Consider the following 25,787-nt stretch of genomic DNA (forward strand, 5'->3'; position numbering starts at 1 on the left):
TGAATCATCCACAGAGCAGTTAGATCTGTGGTCGCAGCTCAGATGTGCACGTTTGCACAACGATCCCCAAACAGAAACATTGTAAAAAAAATTCTTTCTTCGAACTTTCCTCGTACTGTTTTTTTTTTGCTGTTTTTGTTTTCTGTGGTTTTCAGTGATACCTTTTGCTTATTGCTTGTCAACATTTGAAAAACATCCATTGGAATTTAACTCATTATCACCCTCCTATAGAAACGGCAGACACGAAAAAAACGATAACAGTGTTAATGTTTGTGATGTGCAATCTGTTGGAATGGCAAATGCAAAGCATATGTCTTTGTTATATGCAAAAAAAGAAGAAAAATCTCAGGTTGCAAATGTATGCGAACTGCTTAATAATAATAGAAATGTTATGTAAATTGTGTATAAAACTGCCCCCCCACACTTAATCCGACCGGTCCGTGGAAAAAATTTGCATCTAATAAAGTGGTCCTTGCTGTCAAAAAGGTTGGGGACCACTGATTTAGAGGACACAACTCGGCGCCAAATCTCAGACACAACCTGACAGAAACAAGTCAAATAAGTATTTATTTTGAGCAATACAGAACAGTTACATATAATTTAAATACAGTTTCTCTTCTCCTTTTCTTCCTCCATCTTTTGTCCTCCACTCCTCCCAGATGAGCAATGTTCTTCTTCTTTCTTGATTCCAACTTGCCTAGGTGAGGTGGAGTGTCTTTCTTTATCCCAGACCCAAGAGTAGTTCCGGTGTCACTACACTGCACCTAGGAAGCACTTCCGGTTCAGGCAGAATATTCTTAAAATAAGGAATCCTTTTCCTTGCAGCTCCCCGTTTCTGCTCTGAAGAAATACAGCAGGTCCAACCTCTGGGACTACAACTCCCATGCAGCACTGTGGGTGTGCACATGGGAAGTCTACCAGAGGGATGCTGTCATCTATTGTGCTTAAGTATCACATGGCCCCGTCAGGCAGCTTCCCTGCATCCTTCTATTATAATGGCTTTCCAGCCAGGTAAGGAACCATCTATCCTGGTTGGGATGCCTGCAAAGCTACGTCCTCTATGACAAGTGAAAAAATGTGAATTTTAATGATAAACTATTATGGCACTTGTATACACTCATGCAGTTGAGAAGCCAAATACTACCAAATTTTCTAGTGGCTTACTGCTGTCTGATAGCTTTTAGATTGGATAGCTAGTTAAAAAGCTTTAACATTCACAATATTTTATGAGTAGTTATTCTGTTTAGAAGTAGGACAGCAGGCAGTCAGTGTCCTTGAACTCATTTGTGAAGAAGTTCTTTGGCAGTTAAATGAAAAACAAAATGATAATTGTTACAGCTTGGCAATTTTTAACATTGAAGCAGGCCATGCCAATAGTTTATGCCAAACTAAATGGCAGTCAGCAAGCCTTGAACACTGCTCTAAAAATACACATGTGTAAATGGAGGAAAGTAAAAGCTGAAATGTCATTTCAGCTTTTTCAGCTTAGCAATTTAGGAGTACCTTAAAACGTAGACATTTGAAAGAAGAGTTGCAGAGTAGGTATTACTGATGCCTCATGGAGCCAATATCTTCTTGGGCTTTCCTCTGGTTATTCAGTTTTTTTGCATTATCTCCAGAGATATGCATGTTATGTTTGTTCTAAATTGGCCCCATATTAATGTGGGTATGGATTTGTGCATGACTGGGCCTTTAAATGGAGTTCACAGCTGATTCCTGCCTCATGTCTGGTGCTGCCAGGCTTGGCTCTAGTCTATCCGTGACTGTGAGCTGGGGTAAGAACGTTGGAAAATATATATTATTGTGTTAAATTTATATTTGAAAAGACAACCAGAATAGGATCCAGGATGATATGTGCTTTATAGAGGATTATTAATTCTGTTTTGAGAAAATTAAAAGGAAAAATAAATAAAGAAAAGAAATCTAAAAACCTTGTATGACTAAAACAGTAACTTAATCAAGAATTCTGTCAATTAACTAGTTATTGATTTTATACACCTACTTATCAAAACCACAGATCGCTTAACAAAGCAAATGACAGTTCACTAGGAATCAGTCAGCACTTTAAAAATCCATGCACAGGACTTGACAGCAAAGCCAGGAGACCAGCAAATCAGAAACGGTGAGGGCAGATTGGAGTGGGGATAATACAGAAACAGAATGGTATTCTGGGTAGCAAAAGCCTCATTTGTAGTCAACAGCCATGCGTGATGCATTTGTGAAAAGCCGGGTCTTGAAAAATGGTACGAGTTAAGAAAAGGCCAAATACAAAAGGTGATTTGTCGCTTTAGTTTAGAAAAAAATGAGACCACTGTTGGCTTTTGAACACATTGGGACAAAATAGCACTGCTGTTTGCAACAATCTAGTGAATAATGTTATATTTTCTTTTTATTCTTAACAAATGTAATTTTCTATATGTAAGCCATAATAAAAGTTTTTTCTTCTAGAGACATTTGAAGTGCAGATCATATATAAACATTTTAATTGACAGATCCACGTGTTTTGATGCTGCACAGAATTTTGTACTTTGCCAGTGGCTTGAACTGTGTGTCAGACACATAATAACTAGACATTTAAATAATAAAGAGTAGTGCAGACACATTCAGATCAGTTGCATTTAGCTAACCATCATTTAAATAATATTATGAGATACGGCTGTTTATAGTGGACTAATTCAAGTCAAATCAGTTCAGATTCTGGCAAGAATTGACACCTACAGTAAAACTGACATACAGTATCTGAGTAAAGGGAGAGAACAGAAGCAGATAACAAAAAAGCCCAATTATGGACCTGGTCAAGGAATATAAAAGGACTGGTAGTGGTCAGCATGGTGAAGGTGAGAGCCCAGTGAGGGCATCTCAATTAATTAGAAATTGATTTCAGGAATTCAACTTTGCCTTAGAGAAAGAACACTCATACATATTTCTGTTATGTTTTCTGTATAAAAGCATTTGAAGAAAAAAAGGGAGTTGAAACATTTATTTCATGTCTCTGAACCACTTTTGCTGTTGGGGACAAGGTGTCTCATTGTAATGCAAATGTTTCACTTTTTGCTTAATTATCATTTATCTCTACTGGCACAAAACATAGCAGTTTTATTTCATTAAGTTTGCTCCAGCTTCACAAAGGAATAATAGGATTTTGTTGCCAGTGGTTCAAATCATTCATACTGACTATAGGAGACCATGGTCTAGACCAGGGGTGGGCAATGTTGGTCCTGGAGGCCACAGTGGCTACAGGTTTTCATTCCAACCATCAATGCAATAATTTTCTCTGTAATAGTGGTTTTTATTACACAGGCATGGAAGTAGTAGTGAGATTATAGTGAAGTTAAAAGTAGACAAATTAGAAACTAATTGTACTTTAGACCACCTGAGGTAATGGAGTATACAGCAGGGGCACACTAAGAAATAAAGTGAAGACATTTCTCAGATTAAGAAAACAATACGTAATTACAATAACCAGTATACTAAACCAACCAATCTATGCTTGTCATATACTGTATAACAGATGGTGATGTCACTGAACACTTGCTGCCATAGCCATTATAAGCACAGATGGTGTTGCTTGCGGCTGCTTTTTCAGTTATAGCCATGTTGGTAGGTTGGTAGTGTGCAGAGCGGCATGGTGTTTACCTTTTTAGTTTTTGTTTGTGCGTTTACAGTTTTCTCTCTCTTTCTACATAATGTGGCAGTGAACACAGTTAAGGAAGTCTAACAATAAGTGTTCAGGAGCCCATGATTTAAGTTTAGAAAGTAATTTAAATCTACACAGGAGACTTAAGCTGACTGCAGTCAAATTCTTTTCTTTCTCTCCAAGACCATAAAATACATTTTAGTGACATGCATTAACACATTTATTTAGGGGTATGTAGAATCCTTCAGCAAAAGAAACTATGAGGACCTTTTGCTGAAGCAGTCATTTTTGTCCATTCCCAAAATTTTTGTGGGGTCGAAATTGAGATGGTAGGAACTTAGCTATTTAAAAAATTATTAAGCAAGCCCTTTTGTTTCACTAGTTTGGTTTAGTATCTTGTGTTTTGACAAATGGTTCCCCTTACTTATGGTTCCCTAAGTTTTTTGTATTTATTAAAAAAAAAAAAAGAGATTGTGCATTCATTTACATATTAAATCTTGTATATGGGAACTGGGTAATCTTTATACCTGTGAATAAGGATTGGAATGATAAATATTTGAAAGCATAAAAAATAACTAATGGAGCATCCATATCATAATAATAAATAATACATTTTATTTATATAGTACCTTTCCCATCATGCCAGTAGACATTTCAGATGCGACCATCCAGTGCTCAGCAGAAGATGAAAACATGTAAAAAGTTAAATCTGCCAATTTTGAGCTGCTGTAATATTTGATGTGAAGTTCTGAATTTGTTATTAATGTCTATATGTAATTCATTATATGTACTGCTTGCTAAAATGTTTAACCTTCATATTCTCTATCCTTGTTTGGTAATTCATTACAGTTGGCTTTTTTATATTTTTTAATTAGGCTTGTTTTTGCCATTTTTGGTTATTTTTATTTTAAGTACCCTGGTGTTTATAGTCATTAGGGGATAATTAACATAGGCAGATAACTCTTTTGACTGCACAGAGTCATGGGTGACCCAAGCTCTTCTGAGCTTTACACAGGGCTTCATCTTCAGGGCAGTGTTAGGCGTACTTCTCTTGTATATTAACAGAATTAAAGTCACCATTCTTTAAGCCTGAAGCAGCACCACTGAGACAATTTACAAAGATAATTCTCACTTGTGGTCATGAAATGATAATGTTTAATTGAGAATATCTTCCAAACCCCACCTTTCTTTGACATTTCCATAAATATCAGACATGGATTCTTTAAACTTAGCGACCCCATGCCCTTGGCTGAAAGACATAATTTTGCTATGACAAGTTCAATGCAGCGTGCATTGCCTGGACTACAGCAGTTCTGGCTCGGATCACAGAAGGATCACTGTTCTGATTGTATGATTTTTTCCTCTTGCATCGTCTGTCGTATTGCCACAGCTTATTAATGTGACATGTTCTCAACATGTTCATTGTGCTGGAAGGACAACATATTAAGACACCTAGTGGCAGAACATGTTTGAAAATGCTTTTAAGAAATAAAATATCATGAAGGCATAGCACATAGCAAATCTGCCGTAAAGTATAAAGTGATACAAACTAGAAAAAAATTTTCCTTTTTTGAGATAATGGACGGCCTCCTTTGAGGAAGGCTTTTAGAATGTAGCACCGAAGGATGTTTTCTACCTGACATTTTATGTTTATGCACTTTTGATGTGAATTTGCTTTTAGTTTTCAGATGTAATAGTATGATATTAGCGATGAAGCTGAACACTGGAATATCTGTCAAGCCTAAAGTCATGAAGCTACTGTCTGTAAGCTCTTTGATGGCTTAGATTGGCCTGGGGGGAATCTGGTAATGTGTTTAATGTCTTAAAGAAGCAACTGTAGATTTACAAGTAATGCTTTGTAATATGAGCATTGAGAGTTTGATTTAAATAAATTAATCATGCAAGACTGCGTTTGTTCAATAGGAGACACAAACATTTACAACATGATTAAATACAGAGCCAACATCTAGGCTGTTCTACTGTTGTTTTAGTCGTATTAAAATTCAGAAGATTAATTTAATTAGACACCTCTCAATTCCTGTGGATATCAGTATTATTTGTTTTCACAGGTTCTGACTGTTGGTGTCTGTGAGCGTTAACACTCAGATGCATTACCTACAGATTACTGGTGATCACACATTTATTTAGAGAAAGCAGATGTACAGCTGAAATTACAGTTAAGACTCCTTAAATTATATGCTTCCACAATAATGCTGGAAGAACCTTTTTCAAATGCACATAAATAAAATGTCAGTTTTAGAACACAGCTGGTTATTCACCAGCATGCTGCCAGTTTCATTCATGCATCACTCGCAAAATTGGTACTTACTGTTATTTCATTCTACCTATGTACCAGTAAGAGACAATGCTTCTGCATATTTATTCTTTCAGATGTTACATTATATTATCTTAACCAAAAATCTCTATGTCAGTCTAGTTTTTATAGACTGGTGATTCCACACCAAAACCTTACAGCATATCCTTTTTGTCAGAAAAAAACTGGGATCTAAGCTGTCTTGTTCAATGCACATTAGTTTTACCTCCACATATATTGGGGGCTCTACCACTGTCCCAGAGTACTAGACTGAAATACAGGGCTGGTTGCTGTCTTTTTGGATTTTGCACATCCTGGATAGATGATTGTAAACATAAAGAAAAAAATGGAGAGAAGAAAATATTACTGTTGTGACAGTTATTCTTCACTACTTGTGAGAATATAAAGAATACTTGGTGATCACAGAAAAGCCAGCCTACAACTTCTGTGTACTGTTTAGAAGATGGCAAGGTGAAGAGGGAAGTACAAGTAGGAAAAGACAGTTCAGGGACAGGGTCTTGCAGCTCCATAAGCAGGAAAGAGACTTGTGTGCTGGCATCAGGGGCACAAATAAGGGGTATACAGAGTATACATTGAATAGGGGCCTCTGACTAACAGTGGGGTCTCAAGAACATCCATTTGTATAGGCACTGTCAGTGGGGAGGAAATGGGGTAACTTCCTCCCCCAATTCCAGGACAATAAAAGTTGCAATGGTAAAAGTGATTTCTAAAATCCATTCTGGCAGCATTTGAGTCCCTGTAACTGAGGTTACAGTTAAACTTCAGTTAAAATGGCCTCAATTCTAATTTTTAGCTCATATTTGATTTTTTTATTTAACTGTTCAAGTTAATTTTGCAAATGATTCAAATCCAGTATGACTGTTTATCGATGTCCTGAATCCGCATAATTAATAAAAATTCATGACAGAAACAGCCTAATACACAACCAGTTATATACTGATTGCTGAAATGTCGCTATCAGATTGTTTATAGTATAGAATGTCTGCAAACTCATCAGCTTCTAAGTGTTCAAAAATGCTTTCAGTGGGATCATCATTGTCAGATCTGTACATAGAAATGTGAGAACACAAGAGAGGAGACAGAACTGGTAGGTTTAATCCAAAATAGCAGGATGACATTTTATTAAACGTAATAATTGGCCTCTATTGACAGGGTTTTATTTATGTATTTAATTTTTTGTATTTCGTATTTCTCTAAAAACATTAAATTAGTGATGGGCGATTCACAAGTGATTCATTCTTTTTGAATGACTCTTTTCAGTGAATCATGGGAACTGATTTGCAAGCACGAACAAAATGATTCAATAAAGCTCAGCAAGAGTGCTAAAGTGCATGTGAGATGCTACCAACCACTTTCATTTTGATGTTTAAAGAGCATGTGCAATTACTGCTTGTCTTATTCATGATTCTCATTCATTTATGATTGTTTCTAGATAGAATTAAATCATTATCAGCTAACAAGAACTCTGTCACTGATTAATCTCTCATTCATCATACAATACAGCATCAACATATTTATATTATAATGTTTTAATTGTTTGTTTTGTACAATTCATTATTGTAATTGTTTTAAACAAAATATTTGCCCCTTGAGTGCATTCAAGAAGTCACACAAAACTGAACATTAAAAAAATATTCTAATTTCTGACAATTATTTGCTTTCAACTTTACTTGAGTGCAAATTCTTTACAGCTCATTGCATGTTCTTACCATGTATAATTCATAATTCTTTTCAGTTTGAGCTGAATAATTTACCTGAGAAGGATTCACACAGCTCTTGTTCATTTGATTTGTGAACAAGTCACACAATTCTTGCTCATTTGATTCATGAAATGAATCATTACCTGAGAATGAATCACATGATTCTTTTTCACTTCATTCACAAAATGAATCACTTAATCTTTGCCAGAGAATGTGTCTCACAATTCTTGTTCACTTACAATTCTTGAATTTACTGTCTCATTTTAATTATGTATTTTCACTTTATTGTCATTCTTATTTTCAGAAAGGTTAATATTATATATGATGTGTTTAATGCATAATTTAATGCATATAAATATAGTTAAATAAATAATTAATTTCGCAATGCATTTTGTTCTTTATTATGGATGTATCAAATGAATCGATTCACTTGAGACGGTAGTTTGAAAGAATCGAATTAGTAAAGTGAATCCAAAAGCTTATAATTATATTGAATCTGTGTAACATGAGTGAAAATAAAGAATACCATTTAAAAACTGTATACGTAGGTTTACTCAATAGCTGTCTTTTTAATCTGCTAATCTTAAAGGTACCTTACAGTGATGTTGACAGCATAATCATAATGTTATTGTTCAGCCCTATACATCATAAAGAAATAACTTAGATTAAGGTTTCTGAAATAACCTGCCTTTCCTATAACCATAATTCAGTAGAATGGTAGTGTAAAGATTAAATGTAAACATTTCACCAAATGACAATAGCACAATATCACCATCCAATAAATGCACAACAATGGTGATGAACAGTGGAGGATGATATTTTGTGACATTTTACTGTTAGCCCATTTGAGAGATGCTTACATTCAAGTTGCAGTACTTTGCTGTGTTGATTGTTTGTTTATATTACCATGTCTATGTCTCCTGTGCTACACCAATTTAAAGATTGTTATTGTTGTTGTTTTTATTGTTGAACTAGCAAAATACCCGCGCTTCGCAGCGGAGAAGTAGTGTGTTAAAGAGGTTATGAAAAAAAAAAAAGGAAACATTTTAAAAATAACGTAACATGATTGTCAATGTAATTGTGTTGTCATTGTTATGAGTGTTGCTGTCTTTTATATATATAATATACACACACAGACACACATAAACATATATATACATATACATATATATATACATATCTACATATACACATATCTACATAAAAATACGTATATACACATATACACATCCACATAAACACATATATACATATACAAATTTACATATCTACATATATATATATATATATATAGACATACATATATACATACATACATTCACATATATATATATATATATATATATATATATATATATATATATATATATATATATACTGTATATAAACATATGTACTTATTGGCTCCTGTATTTAGGATATAGCAGGTTGGATAATGGATGGATGGACATCTGTATGCATAGCCGTATTTGCCCGTTTTCGTTTTTTTTCTTTGTTCAGTAATATTTCAGTAAACCCGGAGCTTGTCAGTTCAAATCGTGGTACTGACACCACTGTGTGACCCTGAGGAAGTCACTTCACCTGCCTGTGCTGCAAAAAACAAAAGTAATGTAACAAATTGTACCTCAGATGTTGTAAGTTGGTGGAATAAAGGCATAAGTAAAATAGATAAATATGTATTATACACATAGGAACTATTCATTTATTTTCAGTTAAGTCATCTGCAGCAAACTTTTATAAATGAGGGTTTCTGATTTTTAGATAGTGCAAACTGTTTCTTCTTCATTGACGTTTTCTCTTGGAGAGCTTTTTTCATTTCATTGAAAATGAAAGCAGCAGCTGCCAAAATATGTAGCTTTCTTATTAATTTTTCAACATTGTGTAAAATAAATGTATAAAGTAACATAAAAGCTTTAAATACTGGTTATTCTTTTACACTAAAATATTACTAAAGAGATACAAAAAAAGTAAAATGGATATGTTCTTTTTCTTTAAGGAGATTAAATATTACTGAAGAAAGAAAAAAAAAATTAAACAGCCAAATGGGGCTATGCATACGAACTTAAAAGGTTTAAATAAAACAGAAATATATATTTTATTTTTACTTGCTTAACTTGTGGAGGGTGTATCCTGTAGCAAAGCCGTAACTTTTTTCGTGAAAGCCCGTTTCAGTCAATAAGTCTTAAAAAAACGTGTAAAGATATTGACAATATGCTAAGTCATCTGCAGCAAACTTTTATAAATGAGGGTTTCTCCTTTTTAGATAGTGCAAACTGTTTGTTCTTCATTGACATTTTCTCTTGGAGAGCTTTTTTCATTTCATTGAAAATGAAAGCAGCAGCTGCCAAAATATGTAGCTTTCTTATTAATTTTTCAACATTGTGTAAAATAAATGTATAAAGTAACATAAAAGGTTTAAATACTGGTTATCCTTTTACACTAAAATATTACTAAAGAGATACAAAAAAAGTAAAATGGATATGTTCTTTTTCTTTAAGGAGATTAAATATTACTGAAGAAAGAAAAAAAAAATTAAACAGCCAAATGGGGCTATGCATACGAACTTAAAAGGTTTAAATAAAACAGAAATATATAATTTATTTTTACTTGCTTAACTTGTGGAGGGTGTATCCTGTAGCAAAGCCCTAACTTTTTTCGTGAAAGCCCGTTTCAGTAAATAAGTGTTAAAAACAGGTGTAAAGATATTGACAATAAGCTACGCAAACCCAGGAAGACATGGAATCGTTTAAATCAAGTATCATTACATCTTCCTTTCTTAAAGAGAAGTAAGGCAGTACTTATAAGCTTACATATTTATATATAGACATACATATATATATACATATATATCTGAAGCCGTGCAAGCACACTCTTGAGAATGCAACGTATAGTTGTACAGAAGAAAAGCAATCTTGCCTCAAATGAATGGCAACCTTTTGTAGGTCTATGAACTTAATTTAAACTTTAGGTTTACACGGTGCTTTCTTTCCGAAGTACCTGCACTCATGAATATGTCTGTATGTGTCAGTAGGTCAAATCCACGCGCTTCGCACCGGCGAACTACCGCTTTTAAATTTTTATTAAGAAGAAAATAAAACGTTTTTAAATTGAGGGAAAATATGCAGTACTAATAACAGTTTGTTAAGGATCTGTTTTTTTGTGAAGCTGCGTTTACTCGAGTTCACTTCGACCTGACTTGGTGGCCAAGTATAAGCGTTACCTCGTAGGTAACCACCCATACAATCAGATTGTGAATCAGACTACGAATGCCGTGAATGTAATTACACACTCACTGCACTTGCTTACGGTAATCGAACCTCGGACGTCAGCGCTAGAGGGGCTTAGCAGCGGTGAAGTATTGCTTTTAAATTTTAATTAAGAACAAAAGAAAATCTCAGAGCTTCGATTCCCGAAAGGGAGTGAAGTGAGTGTCCGGTTAACCACCAGGTAAAGCTTATGGTTGGACAGCAAGTGACGTAACATCAGCCACGGTGCCTTCAGTTGTGAGAAGCAGATCATAGAATGATTGAAAATAGTTTTGCATTTACCTTTTTAGTAAAAGGCGAGCTTTTAAGCCTGAGAAATCACCCCGTAAATGCACACGTTTAATTGCACATGTGTTAATATGTATGCTTACACAGTATTAAAAGACAGTCAAAAATTAACGTCATTTACCTTCGTTCCCGCGTTTGACTCGTGCTGTAAATCTCTTCCTTGTTTTTAGTTCACGTGATCACGTAGGAGGCGTGATGACGCGATACGTGACTCCGCCTCCTCCATTAGAGTATATGGACAAAAAATATGTTCCAGTTATGACCATTACGCGTAGAATTTCGAAATGAAACCTGCCTAACTTTTGTAAGTAAGCTGTAAGGAACGAGCCTGCCAAATTTCAGCCTTCCACCTACGGGTAGTTCGAGAATTAGTGATGAGTCAGTCAGTCAGTCAGTGAGTCAGTGAGGGCTTTGCCTTTTATTAATATGTATAGATTATTGTGTATGTTGTAGCTTATCATTTTTTGAGCCATGTTTACAACAGGTCTGGACTCATTTCTGTTTTAACTCCTTTGAGCATTTTGCTTTATAAAATGCAAACAAAATGGGGGCCCCTAAACAAATCTTGCATACCCCCTTAAAACTGCTTGTTGTGCTCCTGACTAATCTTTCTGAAATTGGAGATTACAATGCAAGAAGGAGGATTTCTTTAGTGGGTATATCACAGACTTGTTGAAAAAATTGCTAAACTCAATTTGCAGGATGCACACGACCTTAAAGTGTGGCAAGTGGGGACGAGCAGTGAAAATATGGAATTCTTGCAATAAGGTGGAAGCTAGTTGGTCCTTGAGGTGATTACACTGTATGGACTTGCACTGCATATTACAGTCAGAAGGCCATCTGGGAACAACCTGGAATGCCTGGTCCTTTAAGTGTAAACTGGGGTTTAGGGTGCAGGAAAATTCAGGGCCACCAGTACAAAATCTAAGGGGGAGGCCCTGGACATCCACAGGATTTTTCTGACACCAAAAGGATTTTTCTTTGTGGGACTTCCAAGGCATTTCCTACCAATGGGTCAAAAAGTCTATATAGAGCTAGGGGTTGAATCGAGTGAGAGCTCATAGCAGGAATAAGAAAAAGCCATGGTAGAGTGTGAAAGAGAAATAAAGGAAGGTGAATTGATTTACTGACCCTGGTAATGAAGAAATCGGTGAGCAATCTCACAGTGAAAATCTGCACAGATAGGTAGGTGATGAATGGCAGTACATTTCTTCTTGTACTTGAAATTTAATTTTGTTCCCTGTACTCACCCCTCCCTTATATTATTTTGTGATATAAGTGGACGTATTTTCATATTCTCTTACTACCCTGGTTCACTTTCCAGTGAGACTTCCCCCCAGCTGTCCTCTACATTATAGTAACAATGGTCCACTAAAACCCCTTTTTGGTGACACATTTGACTAAGCCCAGAATCTTCTGGTGGCAACAGGAACACCAAGCTAGAGCTTTATCTACCAGCCTTCAGTGCAAGGCTATTACTGTTAAAGAGAATTATCATAAAAATTAAAACTGGAGACAAAAAATATTCTCAATAAATGAAAATTAAAACTGCGGTGGGCTGGCGCCCTGCCCGTGGGTTTGTTCCTGCCTTGCGCCATATGTTGGCTGGGATTGGCTCCAGCAGATCCCCGTGACCCTGTGTTAAGATATAGCGGGTTGGATAATGACTGACTGAAAATTTAAAAAATGGCAATTTGTATTTTAGATTTCTCACACCTTATAAGAGAATGCTGTTGGGAAAAAATGTAGGTGTATCCTCCTAATACAGTTAGATCAATTAAGAAGGCGTACTGATAACCATTACTAAGATGTTAAAACATCATTTGTCAGAAAAAAAAAACTGGAGATGCAAAGTGGTCGCAGAAAGGTGTTCATCAACCAGCTCATTTTACTCCTGTGCTATCAGTTGCAGTACAGTGAGTGGTCAGACTGCCGACAACAATGAGAAATGTCTATTAGTAAAAAATGCATTATTTTGGCTACCTTGTATTGTTTAGGCTTCAACACTCCTATCTTAAGAAAGAACTTCTTTTTTTCCCATGGGTAAGTTATTTACTGTTTTTAGATATGTTGATTTTCACGTTAATTAAGTTTATTCTCCTATAGTGGTTGATATTTTTGCTTGACTTTGGGTCTGGTTTCAATAGGAAAAACTCAGAAAGGAAATAAGAAAAGGAGAAAATAGTATGGGGTTAAAATGATCATATACCGTATGTGTGTTTTGTATTGTTTTGTAATGTATATAAATCATAGCTGGAGATGATGTATAATTAATGAGGATAACCCTACTTTGTACAACTCAGTTGTAGTTATTATGTATTGTGACTCTAAAAGTCTTATACAGTATATGTTCTCATTTATTCTTTTCCCAGTCTTTTGAACTACCTTAAAGTGAATATTTTTGTTGAATAAACTTTATATGCTTTCAGAAGTTAAGTGTCATATTATGAGATTTAGTAAGATTTTGTTTTACTTCACACAGCGAATAAACATGGTAAGAACATGTAACTAGTGCTGTTTGACTAATGGTCAAAATGGACTGAGTGAATTTTGGAAGATTCTTTTACAGTTTATATTAGTGTGTCTTATTTGTTGTATTGGTAAGTCTTATTTGCTATGGAAAACATTACGGAATAATAATACTTCTGCTTGAGTTGCCCTCCAGTTGTTTCATGGTAATCACTGGCCCGGCTGCCTCATAGATCCACTGTTCTGGGATCAAATCCAAATCCTACCACTGTCTCTATGGAGTTTACATATTATTCTTTTATCTACGTGGATGTTCTCTTGGGCTTCTGGTTTCCTGTCACAATCCAAGAATATATAGGTTAGGATCATTTATAAATTATGAAATGGCCCTCTGTGAGTGAATGTGGGTGTGTTTGAACTTGTGATAAACTAATGCTCTATCTGGGAGACACTTTCTACTGGGACAATGTTTGCCACCAGATAATTCTTCATTGAAATAAGTAGATTCAAAACGTTAATGTGTGCCACCAAAGTCTTTTGGCATACGTCTTAAGTCTCATGTTATTTATTAACATTCCTTAGTATTTGGCTCTCAATTATACTGTAATCAGCTTGAATTTAGTTAAGCCTGACTGGGCAGCATATGCCATTGCACTCTGGATCAAGCATTCTGGGTTTCTGTCCTGTGCCCGGTCTTTGTCTGTTTAAAGTGTGTATGCTCCTTCTGCATCTGTTTGGGGTTTCCTAAAAGGTAATATTGGTTTTCCCCCATCTATAAGATGTATGTTAGTTTAATTATCAACTGTAAATTGACTGCGTGGATGTGTGCACAAGTGCATCCTGGCATCATGTCTTGAAAAGCTTCCTGCCTTTGTGACCCATTCATCTTATTCTGGCCCACTGTGACCCTGAATTGGATTAAGTAGGTTTGAGAATGTTATTTTGTGTTAAACACAGCCTATACATTTACCAAATTTGATAAGCAGCACAATGAGTCTGCTTGTTCTTCACAGTGAGCTCATTCCCTGCTGCAGGTACAGTATACACTATGTGGTTGATTTAGCTGTTTTGCTATCTTGCAAATACTCTAACGTCATTTCCTTTTTTTATTTAAAGAAGATTTTATTTAAAGAAGTCAACATTCCATACAATCAAGATTTACTATAACAACAAAGAAAGTAACATTAAATAGAACTGAGTCAAACTGAACAAACCTAAAATCAACCACTGCCTGAGGGAAAGAGAGGAGAGCCAACAAGAGCAACTGTTTAAAAATAAAGCAAAGAAGGGAGAATATTGTTTTCCCAGATATAAATGCTCAATCTAAATGTTAATTAATATTTTTAAAATGTTTTGAACAGTTACCCACTGACTTATAATAGGTAGGCTGGGATTGTTCCAGTTGAGCAAGGTAAGTCTATGTGCTAATAATGTGGTGTAGAAGGTAACAATGAATTTGCCCTTCTCCACTTTAAGCCCATCTGGGAGCTGTTAATAGGTGAAGAGTGATTGTGACACCAAGGCTGTCTGATAGGCATTCAAAGATTTTTGACCAGAATGATGTTAATGTAGTGCACACCCAAAACATGTGGCCTAGTGAGGCTGGAGCTAATTTTCAACATTTACAGGTTGAATCTTGCTCTGAACACATTTTGGACAATTTTAACTGAAATAAATACACTTGATAAAATATTTTAAGTTGGATGACTGCATGCATTGTGCATTTAGAGCTACAGTGTATTCTATGCATAGCTGCCTTCCATTCCTTCTATGTGCTAATAAATGAGAGATCCTTTCCCCACTGTACCTTGGAATCTTTGAAAGGAAGGGACTTCAAAATATTTTTATATATTATTGAGATGCTGTCTGAGTCTTCAAGACTGGTCAATATTTCTTCTGGAATAGAATTGGGTGGTAGTTAAGGAAAATGAGGCAAGTTCCCTTTTAACAAAGTTTCTGATTTGAAAGTAGTGGAAAATTGTGTTAATGGAAAGTTAAATTTGAAGCGTAATTGTTCATAAGATGCAAAGACATTATCAATATACACGTGTCTAAGTGTTTTAATTCTGAACGATTTCCAAAGGGTAAATACTGTGTTGGTGTGAGAGGGTAGAAAAAGGTGAGTATCATATAGAGGTGCAACAGATAAAAGCTTCTCTGTCTTAAAGTGCTTCCTGCATTGGTTCCATATTTTGAGTGATTGAAAGACAATTAGATTAGTAGTATATTGACGATAATTTTTGTTTACTGAGGCACAGAGCAGGGCATTTAAAGAAGTAGAGCAAGATTGTATTTCTATTGCAGACCTGTTTGTGTATGTTCATCATTTGGTGTTGATTTTCAGGTCCTTATAGCTTGTATATTGGCTGCCCAGTAATAAAATTGAAAGTTAGGCAGTGCCATGCCCCTTCTGCTTTAGGTCATTGTAGAGTCTCCCTGTGGATGCCTGGATGTTTCAAATTCCAAATAAATTAAGTTATAAATGAGTCTAATTTCTTAAAGAACAAATTGTTAACATGTATGGAGATGCTGTGAAATAGAAAAAGAAGCTTAGGAAGGATGTTCATTTTGACAGTGTTGGTTCACATCTTTTTTTTTAATCTGATTTTTTTCCACATAGCAAAATTTTGTTGAAAAAGATCTTTTATTTCCTTGTGTTTACCCCTAGGTATTTGAACTGATGTGCCAAAGTAAACGGAAAGGTGTCCAGTCTAATATTCTATGCAAAAGAGTTCAATGGAAAAAACACAATTTTGTTCATGTTCATTTTAAGTCCGGATATCTTTTGAAATTCTGCTAGTTCATTAAGGACTATTGGTATGGAGGTTTGTGGGTCTGATATATACAGTACCATGTCATCTGCATATAGTGATATTTTCTGTTGAAGTCCTTTTCTGGTTATCCCCTTTATCTCTGGTGCATTTTGAATGTAAATACCCAATGGCTCAATGGTGATTGCAAAGAGCAATGGTGGTAGGGTGGCGTCTGTGTCAAGTACCATGTTCTAGTTTGAAATTGGTTGAAATAATGTTGTTGATACAGACAGAGGCTTCTAGACTTGCATAAAGTAATTTTATCCATGTACATATGTTTGGACCAAACCCAAATTTGTGCATTGTGGTGAACAGGTAGCCCAATTCAACCATGTCTCTGGTATGTTAGATTTTATGGGTGAGTATATTACATTAAACAGCATCAAAGATTAGAAGCTAAGTGTCTACCTTTAAAAAATTTGGTTTGATCTTGTGATATTACAGAAGGAAGCAATTTCTCAATCTTACTAGCTACAACTTTGGAGAGTTTTAACATAATTATTCAGAAGTGAAATTAGTCTACAGTATATGATGCACATTGTAATAAGGCCTTATTTATCATTGGAAAGACAGTAATTAATGCTTGGCAAAAAGTTTGAGGTAAGGTTTTGTTGTCTCTGGCTTTTGTGAACGTTGCTAATAATAGTGGAGCTAACTTGTTTAAAATGTTCAATAACATTCCACTGGATAGCCATCAGGGCCAGCTGCTTTCCCACTTTGAGGTGAGTTTATAGCATCCAGTAATTCTGAGAATGTCAGAGGTTTGTCCAGGTCCTCTGCACTATGAGTATCTAGCTGTGGTGTTTGTAATGCCTCAAAAAACTCATTAGATTACATCTTTACTCCCTTAGACTGAGTAGAACATAAGGACTTATAGTACTCCATAAATGTGTTTTTATGGTCAATAATTTTATCTCCATCTGTGTAAGTGATTTCTGTTATCGCACTGCAAACTTCCTGGTTATGTATTTGTTGAGCTAAAATCTTATTAGCATTCTCTCCGTGTTTATAGTAAAGATGTCTCAATTTAAAGATGAGTTGTTCTGTTTCTTTTGTTGTCAAGAGGTTAAATTCTGATTACAGAACCCGTCTTTGCCAATAAAGATCCTCATTTAGAAACCTGGCATATTCTTAATCTATCCTGATAATAGCATTAGTTAAATTGGACAACTTCTTGATTTCCAATTTATTTTTGTGGGAGAGGTGAAATAATCTGTCCTCTTAAAAAGGCCTTCAGAGTTTCCCAGAGTATTCCAACAGAGACATCTGAGGATGTATTTGTCTCTAAAAATAATCAATTTGTTTGGAGATAAATTCTATACAATGCTCATCAGCTAATTGAGGGGATTAAGGCACCAGCTATGAAATGAGAGTGTACGACAGAGTGAATTAAGATCCATGATCAGAAGGGCTTGGTCAGAAATAACAATAGTGTCATATTTGTAAGATTTGATATTGGGCAAAAAATTATTATCTATAATGAAATAATCAGTTCTTGAGTAACCGTGTCGTATTGATGAGAAGAAGGAATGTGCTTTTGACTTTGGATTTGAAAATCTGCATGGGTCTGATAAATTATGATCCATTGCAAACTGTTTAATTATTTTTGCAGTTTTAGATATTATCAGCATTGTAGTTGAAGACCTATCTAGGACATAATTAAAGTCTCCATCCATTATAATTTTTGAGTGTTCCTATTAAGAATAGATGCAAATACATTTTGAATGAAGTCTCTGATCATCCTCATTAGGTGCATAGATATTTATCAGAATTACTTTATTTTTAAAGAGATTACCAATTACCATGACATATTGCCCTGCAAGATCAGATACTACGTCTGATGCTACAAAAGAGATTGTGTTGTGTATTAAGATTCCCACACCACTAGTTTTCTTTGTATAGCCGGAGTGAAAGATTTGTCCAGTCCATTTTCTTTGCAACTGAAATTAGTCCTTACTTATTAAGTGAGTCTCCTGTAAAAATGTAATCATAGCATTTAGGCTTGATAGGTGAGAGAATCCTTTTTTTTCTCTTTAGATCGTGATTGAGGCCTTGGACATTCCATCAAACAAAGTTCACTGTTTGGTCAGAGAGATACTTCTTCTGAATTTTTGAGGACATTTTGTAATCTTAAGTAAATGTAGGGGATCTATGGAGAGTCAAGGAGTGATGTTGTGCTGAGGGGAAACACACTAAACCTATAGTGTAAAAAACAAAGGATGATTAAAGAGGTCCACTGGAATGGAGGTGGATGGAATAAGGCCAAGAGGGAGACCAAAAAATACATGCTTTGAGGTGTTGTCAGATGACAAGAAATATATGCTCAGTACCAAAGAGAGTGGAAGCTAACCTCTTCAATACAATACAAAAAAGAAGGGTTGAGGCTCCAGGGACATTCCATTTAATGTCTTTAATGAAGTAGTAGAAAGACAATGAAAAGTAAAGTTAAACATCATGTGTGATGTGTTGTTGGCTCAGAAAATAGCTTCCAGAGGGAGATGAGGTCCTTCTCTGTCAGAAACCAGGTCCCAGCTGAATGTTAAATACTTACGGAGGCTGATTATATAGGAGAAAAAGCAGAAGGGGATGCACTAGGGACATCCAAACCAGAAGTGGCATTATTAGTCTTCCGGAGAGTTCTCCCCCACTCTAAAATAAATGGAAACCGTATTCAGTGTTATTAATGAAAACTAAAGTGAAATATGTAACCAAACTAACATCTGTTTATTCTACATGCGTTGTTGAATTTCCCAGGTTTTGCTTGTTCCTTACTATTATTATTATTATTATTATTATTATAACTTTCATCTCTCTCTCTCTCTCTCTCTCTCTCTATTTATCTATATATATATATATATATATATATATATATATATATATATATATATATATATATGTTGCATAGTTTACTGTCAAATAATGCAGAGTATGCTACACATGTTGCGCCCTCATTATAAATATATATATATAGTATATGTGTGTGTGTATATATATATATATATATATATATATATATATATATATATATATATATATATATACACCTTTCATTTCTGTTTTTTATTTACACAGTTCAAGCAGCACCAATATTTCCAAAAATAAGCATAAGAATAAAATATACTTTCGAAATGGGTAGATGACATACAGTATTGTCTGCATCAGAAGATGGCAAAAGTAAAAATAAAATAAGTATATATGTGTGCTGTGATCTTACTGCTCACAAAGAAAATCTCAAAAATGAAAAAACAAAAGCCTTCTTGATATAATAACCATTTGCTTAAATTTGTTGCAGGTTAAGATAACAAATGACATCAGAGGACACTTACAGTATATGTAAAATTGATATGTACAACATAAATATTACACAATTCAACAACTTTAAAGGAAACTGTGTTTTATATTTGCAAAACTGTGCATGTGTGGACATTTTTGGTAAGCAATACAAAACTAATAAAACATAAGAACTAAAAATTAGTTGGTGAAAAACAAAAATTAAATAAAAACATAAAAAAAAAACAATAATCTAAATCAAAACTAAAATTGTAAAATGGCAAAAAACTAAAACTAAATGAAAACCAAAAGTAAAATCAAAAACTAAATAAAAATAAAACTAAAAAATATCTTAATATTAGAAAAACAATGGCTGCATTAGTGGAAGTGTATTTTTAGTTGACTCAACACTTGTGAGACATTTTCCATGCTCATGTACATATATATACTTTATATATATATATATGTATATACTGTATATTATTTGGTATGTTTGTATGCTTGTATTGTATAGTACTGTGTACTATATATAATTGGTACTGTATACTCTGTGTGTGTGTGTATATATATATACTGATGAAAAAAGTAAAGGAACACTTTTTAATCACATCAAGTCAATAAAACTTCTGGGCTATCGATCTGGTCAGTTAAGTAGCAGAGGGGGTTGTTAATCAGTTTCAGCTGCTTTGGTATTAATGAAATTAACAACAGGTGCACTAGAGGGGCAACAATGAGACAACCCCGAAACAGGAATGGTTTAACAGGTCGAGGCCACTGACATTTTCCCCTCCTCATCTTTTCTGACTGTTTTTTCACTAGTTTTGCATTTGGCTATGGTCAGTGTCACTACTGGTAGCATGAGGCAATACCTGGACCATACAGAGGTTGCACAGGTTGTCCAACTTCTCCAGAAGGTTTGCTGTGTCTCCCAGCACAGTCTCAAGGGCATGGAGGAGATTCCAGGAGATAGGCAGTTACTCTAGGAGAGCTGGACAGGGCTGTAGAAGGTCCTTAACCCATCAGCAGGACCGGTATCTGCTTCTTTGGGCAAGGAGGAGCACTGCCAGAGCCCTACAAATGACCTCCAGTAGGTCACTGGTGTGAATGTCTCTGACCAAACAATCAGAAACAGACATCCTCTAGTGGGCCCTGTGCTCACTGCCCGGCACTGTGGATCTTGATTGGCATTTGCCATAGAGTACCAGAATTGGCAGGTCCACCACTGGTGCCCTGTGCTTTCACAGATGAGAGCAGGTTCACCCTGAGCACATGTGACAGACGTGAAAGACTCTGGAGAAGCCATGGAGAACATTATGCTGCCAGTAATCTCGTTCAGCATGACCGGTTTGATGGTGGGTCAGTGATGGTATGGGGAGGCATATCCATGGAGGGACACACAGACCTCTACAGCTTAGACAACTGACTGCCATTAGGTATCGGGATTAAATCTTTGGACCTATTCTCAGACCCTATGCTGGTGTAGTGGGTCTTGGGTTCCTCCTGGTGTACGACAATGCCCAGCCTCATGTGGCGAGAGGATGTAGGCAGTTCCTGGAGGATGAAGGAATTGATACCATTGACTAACCCCCACGCTTGCCTGACCTAAATTCAATAGAACACCTCTGGGACATTATGTTTCGGTCCATCTGATCTGGGAGGAGATTTCCCCCAGGACACCATCCGTCGTCTGATTAGGGGCATGCCCCCCCCCCCCCCCGACGTTGTCAGGCATGCATACAAGCACGTGGGGGCCCTACAAACTGTCTGAGTACGATTTGGAGTTGCTGCAATAAAATTTCAGCAAAATGGACTAGCCTGCTGCATCATTTTCTCACTTTGATTTTCGGGGTGTCTTTGAATTCAGCCCTCTGTAGGTTGATAATTTTCATTTCCATCAAACAATGTGGCATCCTGTCATTCCTAACACATTACTCAGTCCATATCAGTATAGATATCCAGCATGATTTTTTTCCCATTAAGATCTTATATGTTTTCAAAGTGTTCCTTATATATAATACTAGACAAAGAGCCCGTTTCAACAACGTAAGATGAAACAGGGACGAGTTTGTGTCAGCAGTGTATGAAGAACAAATGATAAGTAACGAACAAGTTGTTTTGTAATGATTGTAGTCCGCTTTACTTATTACTGTACAGGCTTGTACTGTTAGTTGATGAATTTTCCAGGCCTATCCATATTACTAACCGAGAATGCTAAACCGGATGGACGCAGGGACATCCGGCCATGGGCCGTAGCCGCAAAAAGACGTACTGCGCAGGCGCAAGAAATGAGGGGCCGCGAGAGGCGGATGAGGGGCCGCGAGAGGCGGACAAGACCACAGAAAAAAGGAGTGAGCAAAGAAAAAAGAAGTCAAAGAAATGAGACGCCGCAAGCACAGAAAAAAGAAAAAGGCACAGAAAAAAGTAGTCAAAGGCAGGCGCCGCACGAAACCCATTGCACACGAAACTAGCACACAAAAAAAAGAAGACGCTCACGCACAACAGCAAGGACTTTGCGCAAAGCGGAGGCGAATCAATTAAAAATCAAAAATAGCGCGTCACAAATAATGGACATGCAACAACGCGGCACTCAAACGCCACAAGCAAAACATGCCCGTCACGGACATCAACGCCAGACGTCTGCTAAACGCTTACGCCAGTTGGCTGAAAACGCCTTCAATAATGAGTCCACTATTGAGGAAAATTCATTGGGATTAATGAATGTCATTTGCAATCATTGTCATTCACTTAACCTCCCAGAAGAAACAACTGGCAATACAAATAATGAATTTACATGTTGTTGTCAAAAGGGTCAGATTAGATTGCCTCCTTTACATTCATATCCTGAATATCTACAGAAGCTTCGAACTAACGATGTGCCTGAAAGTAAAAACTTTATGAACTGCATTAGATCCTACAATAGTTCATTTGCTTTTGCATCTACCGGAGTACATATCAGGCCACCAAAAGGCAATGGCCCATACTGCTTTCGCATATGTGGTTAACACAACGCACTATATTATGTCCAAAAAATATTAATGTTAATCACATTAATAACCAGGTCATTTCATTACTTCCTGGAGAGACACGGCTCTTTCTAAGCTCTGACAAAGTTGACTCTGATGACGACAATGAACATCTGAATTTCCCCTTAGAATATTTGAACACTATTAACCCGGACGGATGACCACAACACAACCTTACCCTTAAAAACGGAACAATAATCATGCTATTAAGAAACCTTAACACTAAACAGGGTTTATGCAATGGCACACGGTTAGTCGTCAACACCATGACACACAATGTTATTCAAGCAACAGTTCTTTCAGATTCACATGCTAACAATACTGTTCTCATTCCTAGAATTGACCTTACGAGTTCTGACCTAGAATTACCTTTTACATTGAAACACCGACAGTTCCCCATTAAACCTGCATTTGCCATGACCATCAACAAATCACAAGGACAAACCATGGACAAGGTTGGCATCTACCTCTCTGAACCCGTTTTTGGACATGGACAACTTTATGTTGCCTTCTCACGTGTTTGACGTTCATCTGAAAGACACCATCTTTACTACTAATGTTGTATACAAAGAAATATTCCAATAAAACATTACTCTATGCCAAACACTCTATTTTTTATTTATATAGGCATCATCCAAACCTGCACACTATTCTATATCTAATTCATACATCTCACTCTTTGTCATGCCCCAACGCCAGGGGTTGGCGAGCGAAGCGAGCAGGGGCGGAGCCCCCTAGTAGTATAATATTGAATGATGAATGTTCCAGTACAATATGGAATAGGAATAAGTATAAGCACCACAAACCTGATATAGGTGTATTGAATGAATGCGTAATTGAATCAGAATGCGTAATTAGGCCTCGAGCTGTAGTCGAAATCGCCTTTCAGGCCTCTAGAGCTTTAATCGAAGTCGCCTTTCTCTTTGAATTTTTGTGGGCGTAAATCCACCGCCTGCTGCAATGTTGGGGTTGGATGTCGGTCTCGTAAGGTTTTTCGGGCAGCTGCGCACAAGGCGACTGCGCATTCGGCTTCGGACAGGAATGAGTGAGTGAGGAGGCAGGCGAATTATGTATTAAGATTTACAAACAGTATGTACAGTTACGTCCATAAATATTTGGACAGAGACAACTTTTTTCTAATTTTGGTTCTGTACATTACCATGATGAATTTTAAATGAAACAACTCAGATGTAGTTGAAGTGCAGACTTTCAGCTTTAATTCAGTGGGGTGAACAAAATGATTGCATAAAAATGTGAGGCAACTAAAGCATTTTTTTAACACAATCCCTTCATTTCAGGGGCTCAAAAGTAATTGGACAAATTAAATAACTGGAAATAAAATGTTCATTTCTAATACTTGGTTGAAAACCCTTTGCTGGCAATGACAGCCTGAAGTCTTGAACTCATGGACATCACCAGATGCTGGGTTTCCTCCCTTTTAATGCTCTGCCAGGCAGGCCTTCACTGCAGCGGCTTTCAGTTGCTGTTTGTTTGTGGGCCTTTCTGTCTGAAGTTTAGTCTTCAACAAGTGAAATGCATGCTCAATTGGGTTAAGATCAGGTGACTGACTTGGCCATTCAAGAATTTTCCACTTCTTTGCTTTAATAAACTCCTGGGTTGCTTTGGCTGTATGTTTTGGGTCATTGTCCATCTGTATCATGAAACGCCGCCAAAATCAATTTGACTGCATTTAGCAGGATTTGAGCAGACAGTATGTCTCTGAACACCTCAGAATTCATTCGGCTGCTTCTGTCCTGTGTCACATCATCGATAAACACTAGTGCCCCAGTGCCACTGGCAGCCATGCACGCCCAAGCCATTACACTGCCTCCACTATGTTTTACAGATGATGTGGTATGCTTTGGGTAATGCGCTCTTCCACACCTTCTCCATACTTTTTTCTTGCCATCATTCTGGTAGAGGTTGATCTTGGTTTCATCTTTCCAAAGAATGTTTTTCCAGAACTGTGCTGGCTTTTTTAGATGTTCTTTAGCAAAGTCCAATCTAGCCTTTCTATTCTTGAGGCTTATGCGTGGCTTGCACCTTGCAGTGCACCCTCTGTATTTACTTTCATGCAGTCTTCTCTTTATGGTAGACTTGGATATCGATACGCCTACCCCTGGGAGAGTGTTGTTCACTTCACCATGGAAATGACTCTGCGATCATCCACCACTGTTGTCTTCTGTGGATGTCCAGGTCTTTTTGCGTTGCTTAGTTCACCAGTGCTTGCTTTCTTTCTCAGGATGTACCAAACTGTAGATTTTGCCACTCATAATATTGTAGCAAATTCTCAGATGGTTTTTTTCTGTTTTCGCAGCTTACGGATGGCTTCTTTCACCTGCATGGAGAGCTCCTTTGACCGCATGTTTTCTGTTCACAGCAAAATCTTCCACATGCAAGCACCACACCTCAAATCAACTCCAGGCCTTTTATCTGCTTAATTGATAATGACATAACGACGGACTTGCCCACACCTGCCCATGAAATAGCCTTTGAGTCAATTGTCCAATTACTTTTGAGACCCTGAAATGAAGGGATGGTGTTAAAAAAAATGCTTTAGTTGCCTCACATTTTTATACAATCGTTTTGTTCACCCCACTGAATTAAAGCTGAAAGTCTGCACTTCAACTGCATCTGAGTTGTTTCATTTAAAATTCATTGTGGTAATGTACAGAACCAAAATTAGAAAAAAGTTGTCTCTGTCCCAATATTTATGGACCTAACTGTATAGCATGAAGCTGTCACAGTATAACCTCATGGTTGTACATCTCAATTCAGTGACCACTGGAAGCTACATTCCTATCTTGTCTTTTTTTAAGAAGTTGATTATGCTTTGTTGTGCTGCTTTTCTGTCCCTTAGAAAAAGAAATGTCTAAAGCTGCCCTCACTTTACATATTCTTAAACAGTTGACCCTGTGGAACTAACAATTAACATATCCCTCAAATATATTTCACTTTACTCAATCAAAACTTTCTGACGTTTCAT

General features: G+C 36.4%; 1 protein-coding gene across 1 annotated transcript in view; it reads left to right on the forward strand.

Annotated features, from left to right (window-relative positions):
- Positions 1 to 1,661: 1,661 nt before the first annotated feature.
- Positions 1,662 to 25,787, forward strand: part of vopp1b (VOPP1 WW domain binding protein b) — a 369,450-nt gene continuing 345,324 nt past the window's right edge. Inside the window, exon 1 of the mRNA XM_051929092.1 lies at positions 1,662 to 1,783. Coding sequence (XP_051785052.1) covers positions 1,697 to 1,783 — 87 coding nt within the window. The 5' untranslated portion in view covers positions 1,662 to 1,696. The remainder of the gene's footprint in view (positions 1,784 to 25,787) is intronic.

Source organism: Erpetoichthys calabaricus, chromosome 6 (genome assembly GCF_900747795.2).
Source record: "Erpetoichthys calabaricus chromosome 6, fErpCal1.3, whole genome shotgun sequence".
Lineage (NCBI taxonomy): Eukaryota > Metazoa > Chordata > Cladistia > Polypteriformes > Polypteridae > Erpetoichthys > Erpetoichthys calabaricus.